Source organism: Rhinatrema bivittatum, chromosome 12 (assembly GCF_901001135.1).
Source record: "Rhinatrema bivittatum chromosome 12, aRhiBiv1.1, whole genome shotgun sequence".
Classification (NCBI taxonomy): Eukaryota; Metazoa; Chordata; class Amphibia; order Gymnophiona; family Rhinatrematidae; genus Rhinatrema; species Rhinatrema bivittatum.
This window is the reverse complement of record NC_042626.1, coordinates 47,707,374-47,729,101: the sequence shown is the minus strand read 5'-3', so window position 1 is coordinate 47,729,101 and position 21,728 is coordinate 47,707,374. Positions and strand designations below refer to the sequence as shown.

The window sequence follows — 21,728 nt, the reverse complement described above, 5'->3', positions numbered from 1 at the left end:
GACCTGTTGTGGTACTCCAGGACTGGTGTTGCCTACCCCTGCCTGAAGCCAATCTAATAGGTTCATCCAGTCCTGGTTTTGCCTCATTGCATGCATGGATGTGTAGTTTTAATTTTCTTAGGGGAATCAATGGGACAATCAGAAACTCCACATCTATCCAAGCATGCATTGGGGCAAACCCAGGACTGGATCAGCCTGTGCATCTGACATCAGCACAGCAGAAAACCCCTTCTGTGTTCTTCTTTGAGATAAGTAGAAGAAGATGACAGATTTTCATTGGCAGCGTATGCACTGAGTGATGTCCTGCCAAGGGCAACTTCTCCAGCCATTGCTCGTCCCTTTCACTCAGCTGAAGATGGGACATCAGAGTGGAACCAGCCGATGACAAATGCAGCTGGCTTCCCTGCATCGCTTCGTTTCCTGCTGGCATTGGCATGCAGTGATTCATTCCAGTTTCTGAGATTTCAGTGCTTCCCTAACTGGGCTGTGACCTCGAATGGGTCCCAAAATCAGTAAATGGTGTGAAAGAAACAGGGTTGTCCCCTTCCCCCCCAAGTGTCTTACGTCCCAAAGAAGGAAACGGTTTGCTCTGCAGCTGAATACATCAGGAACATGCATGCAGCCACTTCTAGGGTGGATGACCTAGCACAGGGGTGGCCACCTCCGGTCCCTGAGAGGCAAGGTTTCAGGATATCCCCAATGAATAGGCATGAGGCATTGCCTCCGTTGCATGCAAATCTCTCTCATGCCTATTCATTGTGGATATCCTGAAAACCAGGCCTGTTTGTGGCTCTCGAGGATTGGAGTTGGCCACCCCTGGCCTAGCAGTACATTTCTGGCAGCTACATTACAATTAGGTAAAGAGAATATTGTGATTATATAGTGATAATAGTTATTATGCTGGGTATGTTCTTGTGGCTGTTGCTGGTGCCATTCGTCATCCTTGGGCTGCCACTCTCAGCAGCAGAGGTGAGCAGAGAAGGAGAAGACCACCAGTGAGAGATGGGGAAAATCACGCCTGATTTATCAGAACCCCCCCAGCCCTCAATGCGAATAGTGATCTGTGAATTAATGGGCAGGAAAGCAAAAAGGAAGACGCGTCCTAGACCACTATTCAGAATCGTGGACTGCAGCTCATGTTTCCCAGCGTGGCTGAAATCCTCCTCTGACAGGTATAGAGCGAGGACATCCCCCTAACCCCTGCCTCATGCCCTTCACATTCCTACTCTAGATAAATCCACAGATGCTCCCAAAAACAAATTCTGACTCGCAGTGCAAACGCCCGAGTGGATAATTCATCACCACGCATTCTGGGTCAGAGCATCTCTACTTCCCCCCAAGGAAAATACATGTAGTGAAGCGGGGTAGGATCAGTGCCAGGGGATGGGGCTGGCACACAACTCTTAGCCATAGGACTGACACATGCATCCTGTTTGCTGTGGGGAAAGCATGCTCACACGGTAAACCAGGCTATGTTGCTAATGAAAAGGGGACTTGGCGGGACCCTTCAGACACAAAGGCGACATATCCAGGTAGGTCTGGTCGTGGTGGAGAGTTATGCAGGTAACCGTAAACCTAACCAGGTATACTCAGCGGGACCTGTTTTCTGCTGAATACCTCAGCTAACGTTTCCCAGGTAAATTCACCCATGCAAATTCATAATCCCAGCATTGCTGAATATGGACCTCATAGATATTTTTCACTTTCTAGATTTCAATCAATATAACATAGCTTGCTCTGTTTGTGTGTTGGTTGCTTTGTCATTCATGCACCAAAAAACATGTTGACTTTTTAGGACATTTTATGATTGATTTTGTTTTCTTAGCATGTACTTTCGGTATCCCACCAAATATTGTGCCTGACTAACCTCAGCTGAAGACAAAATATAACAAAATGATTTTCACATGGGAGAGATGGCAATTTTTTGCATGTTTTAGGGATGTGTGCAATAAACTCTTTTAGTTCCGTTTGTTTTGTATTCTGGCTGCTTTTAGCTCAAATTTTATTTTGGGGATTTTTGGAGTTTTTTTGGAGGTGTGGTTTCGTGTCAATTCATTTTGGAAAATAGTGCATGCTATTTTCTGAAACAAATTGGCACAAACATTTTTGTTTAATTTGGGAATGCTGGCCATTCGGTTCGTTCCATTTGGAATGAGCTGAAAATGACTTTTTTTGGTTTGGATGTATGAATGCACATCCTTAGCATGTTTCAGGCAGGTAATAATATATTTACACATGTAAAACTGTGATCTGATCATTACCCAGCCTCTGTACATGTAAATGTATGCATGCTGTCACACAGTACCCATAGTCTCACCCATGGAGATGTGCATGCATTGACTCGGCACATGTTCGTCTAGCCAATCAGGAAAGTACAAGTTCCCGGGGTCAGGAGGAGGTCAAGGAAGAGAATGTACATACATATATGTCTTTATTTTTCATTTCTGACCGATCCTTACACTAGTGCCTTTGTAAGGTAATACATGGAAAGCTTCAGTGTGGCCTATGGTGTTTGAGAAAATGGAAGGAGCTCTGTTTTTTTACCTCTGCCCCATAGGATTAGCCAATACCCAGCAGGGCCAGGAAAGGAAGTGATGTCCAGAGCCCCTCCGGCAGCTGACACCATCTGAGTCTAGATTCAATCCCATTTCCTAGAACAAACTCACAAAAGGTCTAATCCTGCTTCCTTACATTTCACTTTACCAAATGTCTGCTCCAGCAGGGAAATGATAAAAGGGATGGAACGGTTCCACTATGATGAAAGACTGCAGACATTTGGGTTCTTCAGCTTGGAAAAAGGTGACAGAGAAGGGATATGATAGAGTTTTATAAAACCATGAGTGGGGTGGAACAGCTAAATAGTATAACATTTGTCCGGTTGCGGGATGACCACCACTCCTGCCTCCTGCCGTGCTGCTTCCTAAGGTGTGTGCATGCGTGCCAGCTCCAACCTTAAAGACCTTGAAGCGGGAAACAGCTCTCGGTGCTTCCTGATGATGTCAGGCCTCTTCCTCTGTTTAAACTGGTCAGACCCCTGGATCCTTGCCTCAGGGACAGGCCTGCCTGCCTTGCAGCGCGTGTTGCTACTCCATGCTTCGTCTTGCTGTCCTGTGCTTCATCCTGTGTTCATGCCCTTGCTCAGCCCTCCGTATCTTGTCCTTTCCCTGCCTAGCCTTAGTTCTCGTTGCCTTGTTTTGTCTGTCCTGTCCCGTCTCTTAGTGTGTAGTTTCTGTCCATCCTATCTGTCTTGGCTTGACTTCCCGGTTCTGATCCCTGCTTGATTTTTTACTCTTTTCTGCTTGCTACCTGCCCTGACCCTTGGCCTGGACCCAGACTCTGTCTTCTGGCTGCCAGCCTTGACCCTTGGACTGAACCCAGATATTCTCTGCTTGCTGCCAGCCCTGACCATTATCTCTATCCAGACTCCCTCTAACCGCCCTTGAGGGATTTTCTCCTAAGCCCTGCCAGCCCCTGGAACACAAAGGCTCAACCTATGGGGAACAGGACTGGTACAGGTATTCCTGCTCCTGTCCCAGCAAGATCAAGTTCACCAGCTGTTGGCGTGGGCCTAATGGGTTTGCCTACTATGCTGCATCAACCATGCCACAGCTTAAGGGCTCCTACCTGTGACAAATGGTTATTTACTCTTTCAAATAGTACTAGGATGACCAGGGGACACTTCACAAAACTAACAGGTACCAAATTTCAAACAAATCAGAGAAAATATTTTTTTACTCAATGTACAATCAAGCTATGTGTGGAATTTGTTGCCAGAGGATGTGGTTGAGACATCTAACATAGCTCAGTTAATAAGAAGTTTGGGACAACTTCCTAGCAGAAAACTCCATAAACCATTATTAGCCAGGTGGATTCAGGGAAAGCCACAGCTTATTCCTGGGAGAAAGCAACAAGGAATGGATCAACTCTTTGGGATCTGCCGGGTACTTCATAGTGACCTAGACTGGCCACTGTCATGGCCACTGTCAGAGACACATCAGATGGACATTTGGTCAGACCCAACATGGAACTTCTTGTGTTCTTGAACTAACAGCAGATAAAGAGCTCCTGGCTTATCCAGTCTGGCTCTTTCTCCTTCTTTCTGCATTATTAGAGAACTATAGAATATGATAGCAGGTAAGGTCTGTAAGACCCATTCAGTTGTAAGCCTTTCCTAATATATATGGGCATAGTTATTCTACCATACGTAACAAAGATTTGACCCTTACAGTATTCTGTTGTTCTTAACAACCAGGTGCTAAGCCAGGGCTTCCCAAACCTGTCCTAGTGACCTCACAGCCAGCTAGGTTTTCAAAACCTCCACAATGAATATGTGTAACCCACCGTTACCAGCCTTTTGGTATAATCCAGTCACTCCCAGGCAGAAGACAAAATTGGTCCAGTCTGAAGGTGAGTAAGAGCTGGACAGCTCCTGGTGATGTTGCATGAAATGGCTGCTGTTTTCATCAATCCAACTCTCTAGTAGGGCTTCTAATTGCTCCCTGGAAGTTCCCAGAATTCTGTGTGTAATCTTATTTTCTTGTGAAGGAGAGAATGTAATGCACAGAATTATGTGAACTTCCAGGTGGAGGGATCTCTGCTGAAGAGTAGGTGGCCCCTATGCCAGAGAGTGGTGGATAGAAGCTGATTATGTTAGCAGGAGTGTAGGTGAAGGAGAGGTTTCCTTTTGCAGGGAGGCCAGTGGGCTAGAAATCTTTTGATCTCTACGTAAACATCTGTTGGAAGTGCACAGGATGTGCACGGTAGGCAGCAGGTCAATTGGAAGTAAGAAGAGAATCTTCCAGAGCCCTGGGTCATCTTCTGTGTCAAGGGGTGTCACTCACCTCTCTGACAGACAAGGGGGAGTACATCCCCTCAAGATAATAAAAAGCCCTGGCTCTCCTGAGTCTGGGGCTGTTTGAGATTGTATTGGAAACAATTGGTTGGAGCTGAGATCCTCTCGAGTGATCCCAGAAGGGAGCAGCCAGGAGTGAGGCTGGGGATTTTCCACTTAAATCCCTAGATGCCTAAGAAAAAGGGTGAGAGACTGCTCAGAGGCTGGATGTTACCCCTGGACTTACTAGGGTAAGGACTCTGCTGGATTAGGACCCTACACTGAGTCCTTGCCTTGGCCTTGGCCTTGGCGAGGGAATCTTGAAGACATTTCTGACGGGTTTTTCCTGTAGCTGAACAGAAATTCCAGTGAGTAACCATCTATCTGGGGAGGAGTGGAAGAAAATACTAGCCCGGTTTTGCAACAGGGGACAAAGACGGGAGAAGTAGCAAAGTTACTGGAGACCTTGTGTTGCTACACCATCTTCATAAGGAGAGTTTGTGAAGAGAGGACTAAAGCTTACTTTGAACTATGATTTCACTTAAGTTACACTTCTATCTGCCTCTACTTGACTGTCACTATGTTTAACCCTGAAGACTCCGAGTTAAACTATCTTTTCTTTGGAGCACAGTTAGAGACTGGAGAGTGCTTTATTTGGATGGAGTGTTCTCGGCCAGACACTGGCCCTGCAGGAAACCCTGCCCCCAGCTCTCGGCCCTGGAGAACTGTTTCACACCTTGGGGTTGTGAATACCAAGCACCCCGAGACTGGGAGGGCTACAAGTAAATCTAGGGCAATACAGACTATGAGCGGGCCCTTGTACTTTTCCCTATGAGTACCTGAAATGCTGTGCAAATTGGTTATAAGATCACAATGGGGGAAAGTAAAATCTTGTATCATGTGGTGAAACAGCAACTGAATGAACATCTCCTTTGAGTGTCAAGGAATGTCAGCAATGATGTTAGTCAGTGTTATTACATCTTGCCATATTGTCAAATGAATTCGGCAGGTTGGGAAACAATTCAGCTGCTGTGGACATTGGCCTTATTGAGAACTGCACTAACAGCACTGAGCAAATTAGCCTGAAGGACCGCTTAGAAAATGCTTGTAAACCCTTGATAACTCTCCTTTCAGCTACACTGAAGGCTAACATTGTTGTGGCAGTATTAGGGGTGTTACATATGCCTGAGATGAATTTCCATATGCTGAAGACCCATTATATGTAAATTTATCTCATGCATATTCATTGTGGATATCCTGAAAACCAGACTGGCTTCGGGGTCACCAGGTCTATTTATTTATTTAAACAATTTATATTCTGCCGAGCCATTAATACATATTGCCCCTCCAGGAGTAGCCCATCTGGTCCTCGAGTGTTGTAAACATGAGATAGATTTGCATGCCAATATATCTCATGCATATTCATTACAGATATCCTGAAAACCCGACTGGCTGGGGGGTCCCCCAGGACAGGATTGGGAACCACTGGTCTAGAAATAGGAGTCATCATATGAGGCTCCGAGGGGGCAGACTCAGGAACAATGTCAGGACATTTTGTTTTTCACAAAAGGGGTGGTGGATTTGTGGAACGCCTTCTTGGAGCAGGTGGTGGAGGCTATAAGACAGTCATGGACTTTAAGAGGGCACACGATAAGCACAGAGGATCCTTAGTTGCAAATTGAAGAGATAGTGGGAGCATGAGCTAGTGGCATGCATTTAAAGGGCTGTTCTCAAATGATTCAACAAGTGTTGGGAGCTGCCAGACTCGGCAAAGGGCTGGATTTTAAAAGCATCAGTCGCACCAAAATGCCCACATACACAGATTTTAAAGGCCGCGATTTATGCGCATACAGGCATGTGTGCGAGCAAAATATAAGGGGGCGGAAAAGGGGCGAGGTATGGGTGTTCCGGGGCAGGGCCCAACTGCCATGCGTGTAACTCCATATTTTAAAACCGGAGGCCGCAGCGCGCGGCAGCTTGTTAGCCGCCTGACTTTACTGCTGCTGTTGAGCAAGTCTGCCGACCTCGCGTTCTGGGGCTTCCATGACGGGGTGAGGAGTCTGGGGGCAGTGCAGGATGAGGAACCAGAGGGGTCTGGATGACCTCGAGACTGACCGGGCGATCTGGTGGACTAACTGGAAAAAACTGGGAATGTCCCTCGCGCGAGCGTGTTTCAAAATCCGCTTTCCTACACGCGTTAAAGCCGGCAGAGTCTTATGGGAAGATACAGTAATGTAGGTTTGCTCGAGCAATCTCTTAAAATTAGGAGCATCCTTACGCATGGCAGGTGCTTTTCAGATCGTATGTGTGCGAGTACTGCGCATGATTTAAAACTCACGTGCATCTCCGCTCACGCGCCGATATGGGCGCACACCGTGCTCGTTTTAAAATTAGCCCAAAAGTGAATAATGTGGCATTAGAATTCCCAACGGTAACGCTGGCAAGCACGCAGCTGGGTCCGTCTGGCAGGCCGCAAGTAACGCCGAGGTGCAAGCCGGAATCATGGGCAGTGGCACTCACATAGGCAGATCTGTCTGACAGGCTATGCAGGGGACCTAGAAGGCCTGGGCCAGATGTTCAGGCAACAGCCAGGTTAGCACCCCGGCTGGATTTTCCACTCAGGGGTGCCATGCTTTGAAGGGCATCGTGTCGCAGACCTCTCTTCCTCTTCCTTCCTGAGTGACCGGGCCCACCGAAACGAGAACGAGGGACAGGACCTGCTGCTCATCTGCCAGCTGGTACTGTTTCCTGTGGCATTTCCTTTCCCTCCCCCAAACTCAAACCCCCAAAGCAATGCTGAGACGTGGGCAGCCGCACGGAATTAGGAGTAGGCACCAGGCACAGTGCCAATGCAAGAAAACGCGGGAGCCGCCAAGCCGTGCTCAGTTTGCTGCTGGCCTGCTGCCGCTCGGCTCCTGAGAGCTGTGCTGGGGTGGAGAGGGATGCTGGGGGTCAGCGATGTGAGGCAGGGGGGAGAGAAAGGGAGAGGAGCACGCAGGAGAAGAGGCCAGAGAGCGGGGGGGAGGAAAGGTCGGCCAGTGCCAGTTTTTAGGCTGCCTCCAGCAGGGTGGGAGGGACTCATGCTCTCGCCTGCCTCAGTCTTCGTTTGGCCTTTATGGGGAGAAGTAGGAAAGGAGGAGGAACCTTCCGCAGGAGGATAGGGGCCCAGGGTGAGGATTGGAGCACGGAGGCCCCTCGGGGGTTTTGGGGACATCAAGCTCCTGTTGTTGTTCGGGATGTGGAGGTTACATCAGAGCCACCAAGCCCTCATTGCTGAACTCATGCTGGAGGGTGCGGGGGTGTAAGTTGGCGCTGCCGAGCCTCCGTCATTGTTCTAAGCCCCCATCCTTATTCTTAAGTTGGGGGCCTGGTGGGGGTGGGGATGTTATGTTGGGACCATCAAGGCCCCCGTCAATGTTCTTGTGTTGGGGCAGAAGAGAGGAGGCGCTGGTGCACATGAGCTGTAAATCCAGCCCTGGATATTCAGATTATTCTAAAGCTTTGTGGTTATACTAGCGGTTTCATATCTTACTTGTTTCATTGTGCACGTTTTGCCGTAAACCACGTAGCATGATTTTTCCTTATAGTCGGTGTATAAGAACTTTTAAATAAAAAAGTAAAAATAAGATTAGTATTTAACATTACTTGATATCCCAGTGCCACCTTAACTGCTGTTCCGGGCCGTCACCATTTAGCACATCTGCTCTGACCCCGGGGTAATTTGAAACCCCCTCTCTGCCCACTGCCTCTCTAACCTGTTGTAACACACTTTGAACTCTCTGGTTGGAGAAGTGTGATATAAATCAACCCTGATGATGATGATGATTCCCAGGCCATCCTGGGCAGAGAGGGAGACCCGCCACTCTTTCAAGGGATTCAGAGCTACAAGTGCTAGAGTTCGCTGCGAGCAAAGTTAAAAGCCAGGACTGCATCAGCTTGTCTCCGGTGACCTGCAGCTTCCCTAGCTACTCCACCAAAGGACCGTACGTAACCAGATCTGTCTTTACAGATTGTACGACGTTAGGTGTTGCGGTCCCAGTCGCAGCAGCCGCGACTGGGCCCTTACCTCCTTGGTCCCGGTCCGACTCCGAGGGTCTGCGGCCTGTTTCGCGGCATCCCCGCGGGGGGGACGCCGCTGAGAAGCCTTGCCTGGACGCCTTCTTCCTGTTCGCGCTTATGAAGGCCGTTTCCCGCCACTGGAAGCTCCGCCCCATTGATGACGTCAGACGCCTATGTAAGGCCGCCGCGGAGCCCAGGACTTTGCCTTGCAACGGGGTTCCTTGCGGTTTTCAGTTGCTCTGTGCCCCGGAGTGCGCTATTGCGTTAGTGACTCCGTTCCTGCCTGAGACTTGTGTTCTCTCCGTGCTCAAGTCTTGCTTTGTCTGGCTTGCTTGCAGTAACCTGTTCTGCTCCAGTTCCAGCTTGGTTCCAGGTTCCAGTAGCCAGTCCTGCTTCAGCTCCTGTCTGGTTCCAGTAGCCAGTTCTGCTTCAGTTGCTGCTTGCTTCAGTCCTAGCCTGCTTCAGTTCCTGCCTGTCACCAGAGCCCTGCCTGCCTGCTTCAGCTCCAGTGATCGCCTAAGTCCCAGCGGCTGGGCTCCTACGGGCTCCTCCCGGGGGAGCACCGGCTTCCAGGGTGAAGCTCACTTCCAGCTCCTGCCTGGTATCCACCTCCCGACCTGTCACTCTCCAGAGACTATAGTACACCTCTCCCCAGTCTCTCACAGGTCGGCCAAAGGGTCCACTAAACACTTCACTCACAACAGTTAGGAGTCGTACAATAGCACATGTCCTATTGTATGACTCCTAATTAACGGGCCGATACAGTAAAGCGCGGCCGTGGTTACCCGGTTTTTAACCCACTTTGGACGCACGTTTTGGACGTGTAAGGCGTACCCGTGATTCAGTATTGGCTTTTACGTGTCCTTACCACTTGCTGAAAAGGACGCGTATCCCTTTCCGCCCGCCGCATGTATATGACATGTTAATGATCGGATTAGCTATTCCCTCCGATACAGTAACGTGCGCCCAAATTATCGCCCTGTTAACCAGCTTATTTACCGCATCTTTAACCTGAATATTTACCGCCTACCCTGTCCCTGGCGTTAGTGTGTTGTTCAGTCATGGACATCCGGAAAGAGACAGGAACGTCCATGAATGGAAGCCGTGACCTGGACCTTCCCGCCTGTATCCGGGCGTCCATGATCGGAGGCACCGCTGCCTTGAGCGCCTGGCCGGACCCGTCCAAGGTCGCGGCTCGGACGTCCGGCTGGGCGCTCAAGGCAGTGGGGTCTGTAGAAAAGAACCATCCACTTACCTAGTGGAATGACATTTCAAATGACAGGTACCAGTGCACCCTGGATACTGTATAGGCGCTGCATACCGCTCTATACAGTAAAATGGATTGCGAACGCCTATCGCTTCATTGACGCACTTTGGATGCTGCTTGGATTTGCGTCTAATTTGAATACTGAATCGAGCGGTATGTGAACCAAAATATGCGCGCGGCAAACAAGCGGGCGTCTGGCACTGCCGCACTGTTTCTTACATGTCCTTACTGTGTCGGCCCGTCTGTGACCAACAGCCAACTGGACAATACAGGCAGCGAGATCCCACCTTCCTTCCCAACGTGCTCAGGAGTCAAGATGAGCCCAGAGGCAGGTGCAGGCTCCCTGGGTAAGGCTCTGTCCTGCCCAGAGCTCATCCCCCTGCCCCCCACAGCCTTTAGTCAGAGAAAAGTCAGATGCTAACTCTTGCCTGTCTCCTGCTCTCACCTGGAGCTGTGCAGGCCTGCTAATGAAAAGAGAAAGGCCAGACACTTCAGTGAAGATATTCCTCTATAGCCGAAATCCATCCAGTTGGTCACGAGGTGAAGCAGAACTCATTCTGCAACCATATTAAGCCTTCTATAGCATTCTGTCTTCCATAAGAAAATATGAACTGTCAGACTGAGTCAGAGCAAAGATCCATCTCGCCTGGCATCCCACCTCTGAAAGTAGCAGGCAGTGCTTAAAAATGGGGCAGGCTCTTGGGTGCCTGCCTCCTAGCTCCTGTACTATGAGACACAACAGGCAATAATTCCCTATTTACTTTCTCCTCGCCTTCCCTCATTTTACACCTCCATCCTATCTCCACTAAGGTCTCGTCCAGGCCTGGTATCTGGAGTCGTTCCTCATGCGGAAGGGGGCTTCAGAGCTCTGATCATGTTTGAAACACTTCTCTGTGCCTTTCCTGGGTGTGCGCTGTCCTTTCTGACATGGGGATGGCCAGCACCACACACGGTATTCAAGATCTGGGTTTGAACAGTGGCAGAATTACATTTTCCAGTTTGTTTGTAAACCCTCTCTTAACAATTGCTCCCACTCTGCCTTTGCCCTCCTGACCACGGCTGCACATTGGGCTGCCGTGTATAGACGACTGTCCACAGTGGCCCCAGGATCTCTTTCCTGCGTGCGCAGGGCCCATTGCTGTGCCTGAGATGTCTACATTGACTTTTCCCACGTGCTCTCTTTTATAATTCTCGCTGCTGAATCGTACCCTTCGCTTTGCTGCCCCCTCGCTCTGTTTCGTCATGTCCCTTTTTTGACTCATCGCCTTTGATTCTGTGACATCATGCTTTCTGTATCGCCTGCAAACTTGGGCCACCTCACTGCTCACACAGACAGCACTTGCACACAAACACATCGTCTCTCACACACACACACGCAGGTACTTGCGGCCACGGATACACAAACACAGATATACAGACAGGCACGTGATTCCTTTCCTCGCGCTGTCTCTTATCCTGCCACTTTGATCCTCTCTCTGCCTGCCTCTGTCTCTCCTTACATGCTTGCTCCTCTCTCCCTCCCTCCCCCCCCCCCCCCCCCCCCAGCCCTCTTTTTCCCAAACCTCTCTCTAACCTATCGGCTCCACTCCTCTCCTCTCACACCAAGAAGCCCTCAGAGCCCACTAGCAGCTTCTGGAACGTTGCCCAAAAGAGGGGGGAGGGAGTCCGGTCGCTAACCACACCAGAAAATGAAATCAAGCAATCCATTTCAAGGAGCTCCTACTCCACAAGCACATCAAACCCACGGCGCTGCCTGCTGTACGCACCCCTCAGAGCACAGCATTAAACGCGAGTTAACAGACAGCAAGCTGCCCACTTGTTCTAAGCAGATTTTTTTTAATAATCTCATCTCTAGTCAGTGTGTGTATGCGTGTCTGAGAGCAAGCAAGAGAGAGCGAGGGAGAGAGAGAGTATATGAGCATGTAGTGGGAAGGACTTTGCTTGCATTGGCCAAGCATTTTCCTTCTACCCTCCCACATCTCTTCCACATCACCTTGGTGTCTCCCTAAACAAATTCATCCCTTCTTATCGCACCGAAGAAATCGAGGGCCAGAGTTTGAATGGATTGCTATATAAACATTGGTCTCCCTCACAGGCTCTTCCTGGGCTCACAGGACAATCCACGAGGGCTGCATGCCTCTCTCTCTCTCCTGCTCGATCCCTGCTTTCTCTTCCTGATTTTCATACCAATAGCTAAGGGTCCGAGCACCTCCAGGAGGAAATAAAATACAAATCTGAAATAGGGATACTTGCTGGGTGAACATTGTGCAGATGGATCTAAAGAACAGCGCCAGCGAGGGCAGTCTGGGGAGCTTCCAGCCCTCCAGCATTCAGATCTTTGCCAACACGTCCACTTTCCACGGAATCCGCCACATCTTTGCCTATGGTCCGATGACTCTCCGGCGCTTCCTGTGGACCCTGGCCTTCCTGGGCTCTCTGGGCCTGCTGCTGGTGGAAAGCTCAGAGCGTGTGGCCCTCTACTTCTCTTACCAGCATGTCACCAAGGTGGATGAAGTGGTGGCTAACAGCCTGGTTTTCCCCGCAGTGACCATCTGCAACCTCAACGGGTTCCGCTTTACTAGGCTTACCACAAATGATCTGTTCCATGCTGGGGAGCTCCTGGCACTGCTGGATGTGAACGGGCAGATACCAAACCCCCAGCTGGTAGATCCGGATGTTCTGGCGGTGCTGCAAGAGAAGACCAATTTCAAACACTCCAAGCCTAAGATGTTCAGTATGCGGGAGTTTATTGACCGGGTGGGCCACGATCTAAAGGACATGATGTTACACTGCAGATACAAAGGCCAGGAATGCAGCCACAGAGACTTCCAAAGAGTGAGTATCTGTGGTTTTAGTTCAGTATTTATAGCTGGATATGTTCAAAGCATGCTGGAAGTTTAGACAAAGTTTGGTTGTTTTGACCTTGAAATTAGTCAAAGCAGCCTTTAAAGAGTAGGTCTTGGTGCTTGGCATGTGGTAGTGCTAGCTTGAGAGCTGGCCAGGTGGTTGACATGCTGGCATTGTAGTTTGCAGGCTTTTCTAACATGACTTGAGAAAAAGTATGTCCAAGGAATAGGCAGAATGGTTGCTTAAACTCTGGTTGAGCACCCAAGATCATGGAACTGTGCACCGCTTAATGGCATATATTTCTAAGCCACCAAAGCTTGATATTAGTGAAGTCAAGGTTATACATGCATATAAACACTAGGTATAATCCAGGACATGACCTAACAGGGAGACTATGTGGAGAGGTTTTTCCAAACATCCTTGGTTTGGAATAACAAACTCCTAAGGGATTATAAACTTTATTCATGTTTTTAATGCCCTATTCTGGCCTGTACTTTCTTCTTTGACATGCTCTGTGCTCACGGAAATTATACATCTATTGTGAATGTGGAATCAGGAATGTCTCTATAGATGTGTGAAAACTCTGCATGCTCTGGAGAAATTCCAGGAGAAAGGCCGTGCTTGGTGCCATCAGTTGAACAGCATGAATATTCATTCAAAGGGTTGAAAATCATGCCAGAGGCAGATGAGGTTCCTATGAAAGGCTTATACACATTACCCTGTGGGAATGGAGGGGTTAATAGAATGAATGGATGAGTTCATGGCTGGCTTGAAGGATCTTTGAGCTTTGTCCAGGTGTTGAGAATTGAAGGCCCCCATCACTGATTGTAAGCCCTGGGGCACTCTTCTCTTCTACAGGGAGGCCGGAAAGGTCATCCTCCCATTGGGCTGCGATTGATGGTGAAAGGGCACCCTATTTTGCCCCTATTGTCTCAGTTTTCATATAGGGTTTTCCTGTGCTGGATCCCAATTCTTCATTATTTGCAAGTTCCTATTCTATTGGAAGCTATTCTATTGCCTCTGATCATTTAAATTTATGTAATCCTCCTTGAGACCAACTTTGGGATGATAATGATAATAAATAATAGAGGGCAACAAAAATCGTAGCACATTAAAGACTATATTCAGCTGCTGGATCGTCAGTAAAGTGAGCCAGATAAACCTATCCAGCTATATCAAAGTTATCCGGATAACTTTAAGACTGCTCTCATGCTATCCTAAAGTTATTCAGCTACATTAGCTGGATAATGCAGAAAATTGGAGTTATCCTTAACTTTGCCGGATAATGCTGCTCCGTCCGAGACTTCCCCAACCTTCGGGCCGATACAGTACAGGCACTGGTAGCCGGCATTTGGACGCACTAGCTTTACCCCTTATTCAGTAAGGGGTAATACCTTTGGGTAGGCGTTAGTTTCTGAAAGCAAAATGTGCGGCTTGGCTGCACATTTTGCTTACTGAATTGCGCGGGAATACTTAATAGGGCCATCAACATGCATTTGCTTTTCTGTGCACCCTCCGACTTAATATCATGGCGATATTAAGTCGGAGGACCCGAAAGTTTAAAAAAGTAAAAATTAAAAAAAAAAAAAGGTAAAATGGGCCCGCGGCTGTCGGGTCGAAAACCAGACGCTCAATTTTTACGGCGGCTGGTTTCCGAGCCCATGGCTGTCAGAGGGCTCGAGAACCGACGCCGGCAAAATTGAGCATCGGCTGTCAAACCCGCTGACAGCCGCCACTTCCGTCAAAAAAGAGGTGCTAGGGACACGCTAGTGTCCCTATCGCCTCTTTTTACTGCCGGGCCTAATTTAAATAAATTAAGATACTAAATCGCGCACACAGGAGAGTGGCCTGTGCGCACGCCGGGAGAGCGGGTGTTTGCCCGCTCTCCCGCGTTTTTACTGTATTGGCCCACTTGTTGGATAAGTTTTTAGCCAGTTAATGATTTATCTGGTTAAATTGGGGGTGGGGGTGAACAGCAGCATTTAAAAACCCCACGTTTATCCAACTAAGTCCAAATGTAACTGGACAAACCCCTTTAAAAATGGGCTTTATTGTTGTCTGGTTCACTTTCATTTGTCCTTCCCTAAGCTTTCTGGGATTTGTAGTTCTGTTGTTTCCTAAGAGGGCAGTAGGCCTCTTCTTGTAGTTGCCTGGTCCCCCCTCCCTCGTGGGCACAAACCTGTGATATCATATGTTTTTGGCTCAGCAGTTTCTTTTTCTTCCCTTTTGGGTTTCCAGCTCTCTTGGTACAGTCCTCATCCACAACTACCTGGGTATTTTCCCTGTTTTAAATCCCCCTCCCTAACTCATTTTCATCCAGTCGTTGCAATGATCCTCATCCATGGGGGGGGGCCCACATGAAGGCCTCTGCCATCATCGACCCTATTTCCAGCCACTGGGTGTCACCTTTTGGACAACGCTTCAGACTTTTTTCCCCACCACCTTGCTGCCTCCACTGCATTCTCAGCCCCAGGAAGGCAGAAGACACGATCAGGGGATCGAACCCAGGTCCTCCACAAGTCACTGCACAACACTGCCACCAAGCCACCAGGGATTGTGGGCACTCTACTTCCGGGTAAGACTCTTCTGCCTTCACTATGAAAGTCTAGGCCCCCTTCTTTCTCATGCTCCCTCTCCCCCTCATCCATAGAACAAAAGTACTGACCTACAATATAAGGCATTACGAGGCCTTTTAGTGGTTCTTGATTGCTGGGCGTTGTCATGCAGAATTTGATAATCTGGGATGGATTCTGGATTTGGGGAAGAAATGGAGCCCTGAGTTCAGATCATTTAAGGTCACACAAAGAGGAGGAGATGGAGCCCTGAGTTCAGATCATTAAAGGTCACACAAAGAGGAGGAGATGGAGCCCTGAGTTCAGATCATTGAAGGTCACACAAAGAGGAGGAGATAGAGCCCTGAGTTCAGGTCATTAAAGGTCACACAAAGAGGAGGAGATAGAGCCCTGAGTTCAGGTCATTAAAGGTCACACAAAGAGGAGGAGATGGAGCCCTGAGTTCAGATCATTAAATGTCACACAGAGGGGAGGAGATGAAGCCCTGGCGTCAAGTCATTAAAAGGTCATACAAAGAGGAGGAGCTAGAGCCCTGAGTTCAGGTCATTCAAGGTCACACAGAGGGGAGGAAATGAAGCCCTGAGTTCAGGTCATTCAAGGTCATACAGAGGGGAGCAGATGAAGCCCTGAGATCAAGTCATTAAAGGTCACAAAGAGGGGAGGAAATGAAGCCCTGAGTTCAGGTCATTAAAAGGTCACATGGAGGGGAGGAGCTGGAATCCTCAAGACCAGCTTTCCTGGTACTGCTTTCTCTACTACATTAGGCCTGGCAGCTTCAGCTGGATGCACCTCAGGCTGCCAATGGGCCGTTATTATAAGGGACATCTTGTATTGTGATGAAACATTGTCTGTCCATTTCTGTTCAGTTTAAAACCTTCCATTATTTTTAGTTACAGTGTTGGCAACCTTACAGATATCAAACAGTCACTTCCATTTTGCATTGCTGGTCAGCCCTGGGGGAAAGGAAGTAAGACGACAACTCTGATAAGGAGGTGTGTGGGGGGAGGGGGGGAGGGGGTAAGCAGGTTGTTCTGATAAGAAGGTGGGGTGTGGGAAGATAAGCAGACCAATCGGGTGATAGCTTTTACTCCTTTGATTTTGTACTGGGGGCCATCTTTATAGTGGAACTATCTAAAGCCTTCTAGTGATTTTCTGCACATGAAAGAACCTGAAATAGATGCATGGCAGGTAATGCAATGTTGTGAGGAGTTCCAGATTAGAAGCAACCCTTCCTGCTTTCCCTTCTTCCCAGAATGCCTTGTTTTCCCATGAGCAGGCACCTGGGGCTGCTGGTGGACTAATTCGGGCTGCTCCTGTGGTCACCTTCTCTCTGCACTCCTGGCCTTGTCCTCCCTTGACACTCTCCCACCAGTCAGCAGGCAATGCACACGAAGCTGGCTGGTCAAGTCCTGCCAACTGCGATCCGCCTCCTCTCTGTGCCCTGCGCTGGGCAGTCTGCAGCTTCATTCCATCAGCCAGCTCATTAGCATTCTCAGCAAATGCCTCGGATTGGGTGTAAGATGAAAGCCATGTGATGGATTAGCAGCTGCCGTCGGAATGTGTTTACTTGTCCTGACAGGGAACAGAAATCTATCAGAGAAGTGAGGACCTGAAGGGGAATATTTATTCTCTCGTCTTCTCCTTTCTTGTTCTGTTCTGGTTTTCTCTTTGTAACTCACGCGCGCTATCAAACAGACTGTAATTAAGTTAATCGTATTGCCTGATGCGCTGAGTGCACATATGTTTGTGCTGCTTCCAAGTCTCATAGGACCAGGTAATAAGTAGCTTGTACATGGTTGCTTCTACATCCTAACAAACAGTGCAGAAGATCGGATGCTCTCTTTGGATATCCAAAGGGAATGTCTGTATCAGAATGAAATATGCTTGGACAAGAGCTGTGCAGTTTTTCTAGTCTCTGCACATCTGTGCAGTCCACAGCTTGTAGATGTGGTGCACCTTCCAGCTTACACACATCTTGCCTTTTTTTTTTTGTTAAAGTCCTCTCTTGCAGATGCCAGAATCTGTATCTGAGTATCATAAGAGCGGACATTTGGGACTGGCCAAATGGCCTAGTGGTAATTTTGAAGGCAATTTTAGGGGCAATATTCAATCACTATAAACTTATCCAGCTAACTAGCAGGATATATTCAGTGGTGCAGTCACACCGCAGAATATACCCAGCTATCTTAAAGTTAGCCAGATATGTTTATCTGACTAACTTTAAGACAGGTCAGTGGCACAACAAGAGTTAGCCACATAAGTTAACTGGCTCCGAATATTGGAGTTAGCCATTTAACATATGTGGCTAACTCTGCTCCTCCCCAAAATGCCTCCCACCCACCCCAGGAATGCCACCAACGAATCCAGCTAAATTCTATTTGGATAAGTTTTTAAATATACTGGTTTAGCCATCTAGATGATAACTGAAAAAGTTATCTGTCTAAAAGGCTTTTGATTATCGACCTCAGTATGTGCTGCCATAGAAACATAGAAATGACGGCAGAAGAAGACCAATCGGCCCATCCAGTCTGCCCAGCAAGCTTCACACTTTTTTTCTCATACTTATCTGTTTCTCTTAGCTCTTAGTAGTAACCTTAGGTTCTATTTCCCTTTCACCCCCACCATTAATGTAGAGAGCAGTGATGGAGCTGCATCCAAGTGAAATATCAAGCTTGATTAGTTGGGTAAGCTGCAGCATAGCTCTTTGCCGTTGAAGCAGAGAGTAAGATATGCTGGATATGCGTGATATGCGTGGATATGCTGGATATGCGTGAAGTATTAGTTTTTCTTCTCCCCTGCCGTTGAAGCAGAGAGCTATGCTGGATATACATTGAAAGTGAACTATGCCTTGAAGGTCACATTAACTATCATGTTTGTGACTTGAGTTGGATTCTTGGTTCTGAACCTTGGTGCTGGGGCTGACTGGGTCTTACAGTCATAGGGAGGAGCTGTTAACAGTGTCACTTAATAGTTGTAGGCAAGCTTGTGTCAAGCTCTGGAAGGAGCCAAAAGCCACATTCCTTGATTTATGCCTTTACTATCAATCCTATGATACCTTAAGTGTAAGTAACTTAACTTTTATGAATCCCCTAGAGCTGTAACACAACTTCTTATTGGTTCATCCAAAGTCACATGATTGAGTATAGACATCTCTGGCTATGATGATAATTGTTAATCTGATGTGACACCGCTGTGTCTTTCTGTAAAGTCTTATTATTGTAACTCCTGCCTTACTGGTATCGGTGCGGAAAGCCTTGCAAATGGTTCAAAATTCAGCAGCAACAGTACTCACTGGAACCTCTCAGAACGAGCACATTACCCCCAGTCTTTCAGTCCAGTGGAAGATAAAGTTTTAAGATCTTGTCAGTGACCCACAGGGCTTTTGGCAGTGATGCACCATTTTGCATGAGCTCTCTTCTGAAAATCTAAACAGCCCTACAAGAAATTTGCAGTCTGTTGGTAGATGCTTTCTCGATGTCCCTTCTGTGAAAATAATCAGAGCTCACCGAGTGTTGAGATAGAATATTTGCTGTAGCAAGTGTGGCTGTGTGGAATGTCTTTCTTGAACAGCTCAGGCAAGAAATGCACTAAAACTTTTTAAAAAACAGTTAAAGATCTTTTTGTTCAGCCAAGCATTTAACTTGCAGTAGATGAATATCTGTTGGAGCTCTGCTTCTCTTATTAGTTAGACAGTGCTGGATGTCTTAATGATAGCAGATGTTTGTTGCCGGAGAATGTACTCTCATCATGCAATGTTTTGTTTTATTGTATATATGTATGTTTTATCTATAAGCTGCTCAGGTCTACGGATGGTGCGGCACATTAATCTTTTTAAATAAACAAATATATATATGTACACATACTTGAGAACGTATAGAAAGATATTTACAATCCGGTCTTTAAAAAAAAAAACTTCAGTTGTTAAGCCAAGAATCGGTCCTTATATCTCAGGGTTTGGGGGTTCTGCGGAGGCAGTTTCAAGACCCTAGTAATTCTGAACAGGAAAAATGCTCTCTGTGGAGGGTGGGCGAAATCCTTTCAATGCTCGCATCGATGAGGTCTGCTCCTGGTTCTTTTGCTTTCCTTCCCATTGCACTTTTTTCCATGACTAGAATGAGTTAAGTTTGGGAACCAGAGTCCACATCTGAACCACAATCATGGGATGATATTTCGATCCACATTCTTGTCCTCCCCTGCCCCCACTGACTATGCCCAGCTGAGGACACCTTGCCTCACCCTTTGCCTTTTCTTTACCCCTCCACCAGTCTCCTATGATCTTGATCTGGTTTATTCAGAGTTTGGCCTTATAAGAGCACCTTTCATTCATTTGTTCCTTTTTTACGCAACTCACAATAATATTTCTGTCATCAGGGATAGGTTATCAGGGATAGACTGAGCCTAATTTTTGCCCCGTTGCATCTAGGAACTTGTAGTTCCTGCTGTTCTTAGAGAAAATGGAAATGTACAACCATACAAGCAATGACAGTAAAGCCAGGACTGGCTCAGCGTGTCCCTTATGACATGGAGCCATCCATTTGCCCTAATTTAATTGCATTTTTCCCTGCAGTTGTGTGGGATCAGCAATTCTTTCTTTAATACAATCTCGTCATTGTGCACGCTTAGGCTCACTGCCTGGGGAAAATTACACACACTATATGCAAAATCCCTACACTACAACCAGCTGTTTCTGCATGGTCCATCTGTATTTGTCAGCAGAGTGAATGAAGGCCCTGGGTTTTAAAGACAGCTGCTAGAAGATAAATTGATATCTCTGCAAGGAAGCAAAACTTTAAACTGGGGGTAGGGAGAGGAGGAGGAAAGAGGTAGATTCAATGTTACTCTCTGTTTTACTAGGAAATTAACACCATTTATCATTTTTATTGTCTTCTGTCTCCTCTTTGTTGCTTCCAAATTCTCTCTCACCCCTTGCCTGCCGCACAGATGCACCAAGGCTGGTGGAGGAGGAAAAAGAAAGCAAGAGGATTCAAGGCCTGGGATAAACCCAGGGAATCTCTAACGAAGGGAGAGCCAGAGATCAACTGGGATCTAAGGCATTGTGCCAGGAATAAAATTGGGCAAAGACTGGTTGGGCTTTATGGCTTGGGTTTTTTTTCCTGTTTTCTGTGTTTTGTCCATAAAAGTGCCGAGCAGCAGCAGCAATGGTTGAAAATCCGTTGCTCTTTGGCCCTCTGCATTTTTTTGTTCATGCTAAAAAAAAAGAAAGAAAAACAAGAAATATACAAAAGATATGCAGGGCTGAGCCTGACTCAGTGGGCTCCTGGGGTGCTGTCCTGTGGCACTCCTACATTTGATTTTTCCATAAAGCTCATGATTCAGAAAAAGAAATAAGGCCTGGAGGCCTGCAGCTCTTGCTGTTCTTCATTTCTCCTCTCTGTCCTTCAGGGAGAAATCGTTTCCTCTCTCTCTCGGGAATCTATGCTTATAAATCAGTAAAAATGAATCTGTTCATGTCTTACTCAGACTGTAGCATATGGTGTAATCTGTAGAACAACTCTAAAAGGGCTAAAGGTTCCTGTTATTCATCTGCCACGAATTAGCAGGTGCTCCATGGAAGAGCTGAGGGGCCTTGCCGCATACCTGCTAGGAGTCAGCAATAACTTTAGAACACAGAAGAACGTAAGATGCGCCATGCTGGACCAGACCAAAACTCCATAAAGCCCAGGATCCTGTCATCAGCAATGGCCAATCCGGTTCACTGGGAAGCAGCTGGAGGATTCCTAAAGAAGATCCAATGTCTTTGTGCTCTCTCCCCCCCCCCCCCCCCCCCCCCCCCCCCAACCACCTGGCTAATTGTTTATGGGCTTTTCCTCCAGAAACTTATTTGAAACACTTTAAAATCCTGCTATGCCTTGACCACATCTTCAGGGAACAAATTTCACAGGACTGAGTGAAAGACAAAAAACCCAAAAACCTCTCCCCAATTAGTTTTAGAAAGGGCAATTTTCAAAGTCATTTCTGTGTAAATCAGTGTTTACGCACCCATCTGCAAGTGAAAGTATGTCCATAGCACCACTGCATGCATACTTTCACATGCAGAGACCCCTCCCCCCCCCGAGGGTGGAGTGTGGGTGGGGTTAGCGCTTGTGCGCATATGTATACATGCATTATATTATATTGCTGGAATAAATCA

The 21,728-nt window shown here is 47.5% G+C and overlaps 1 protein-coding gene across 1 annotated transcript in view; it reads left to right on the top strand.

Annotated features, from left to right (window-relative positions):
* Positions 1-12,150: 12,150 nt before the first annotated feature.
* Positions 12,151-21,728, top strand: part of ASIC2 (acid sensing ion channel subunit 2) — a 595,603-nt gene continuing 586,025 nt past the window's right edge. Inside the window, exon 1 of the mRNA XM_029573105.1 lies at positions 12,151-12,992. Coding sequence (XP_029428965.1) covers positions 12,429-12,992 — 564 coding nt within the window. The 5' untranslated portion in view covers positions 12,151-12,428. The remainder of the gene's footprint in view (positions 12,993-21,728) is intronic.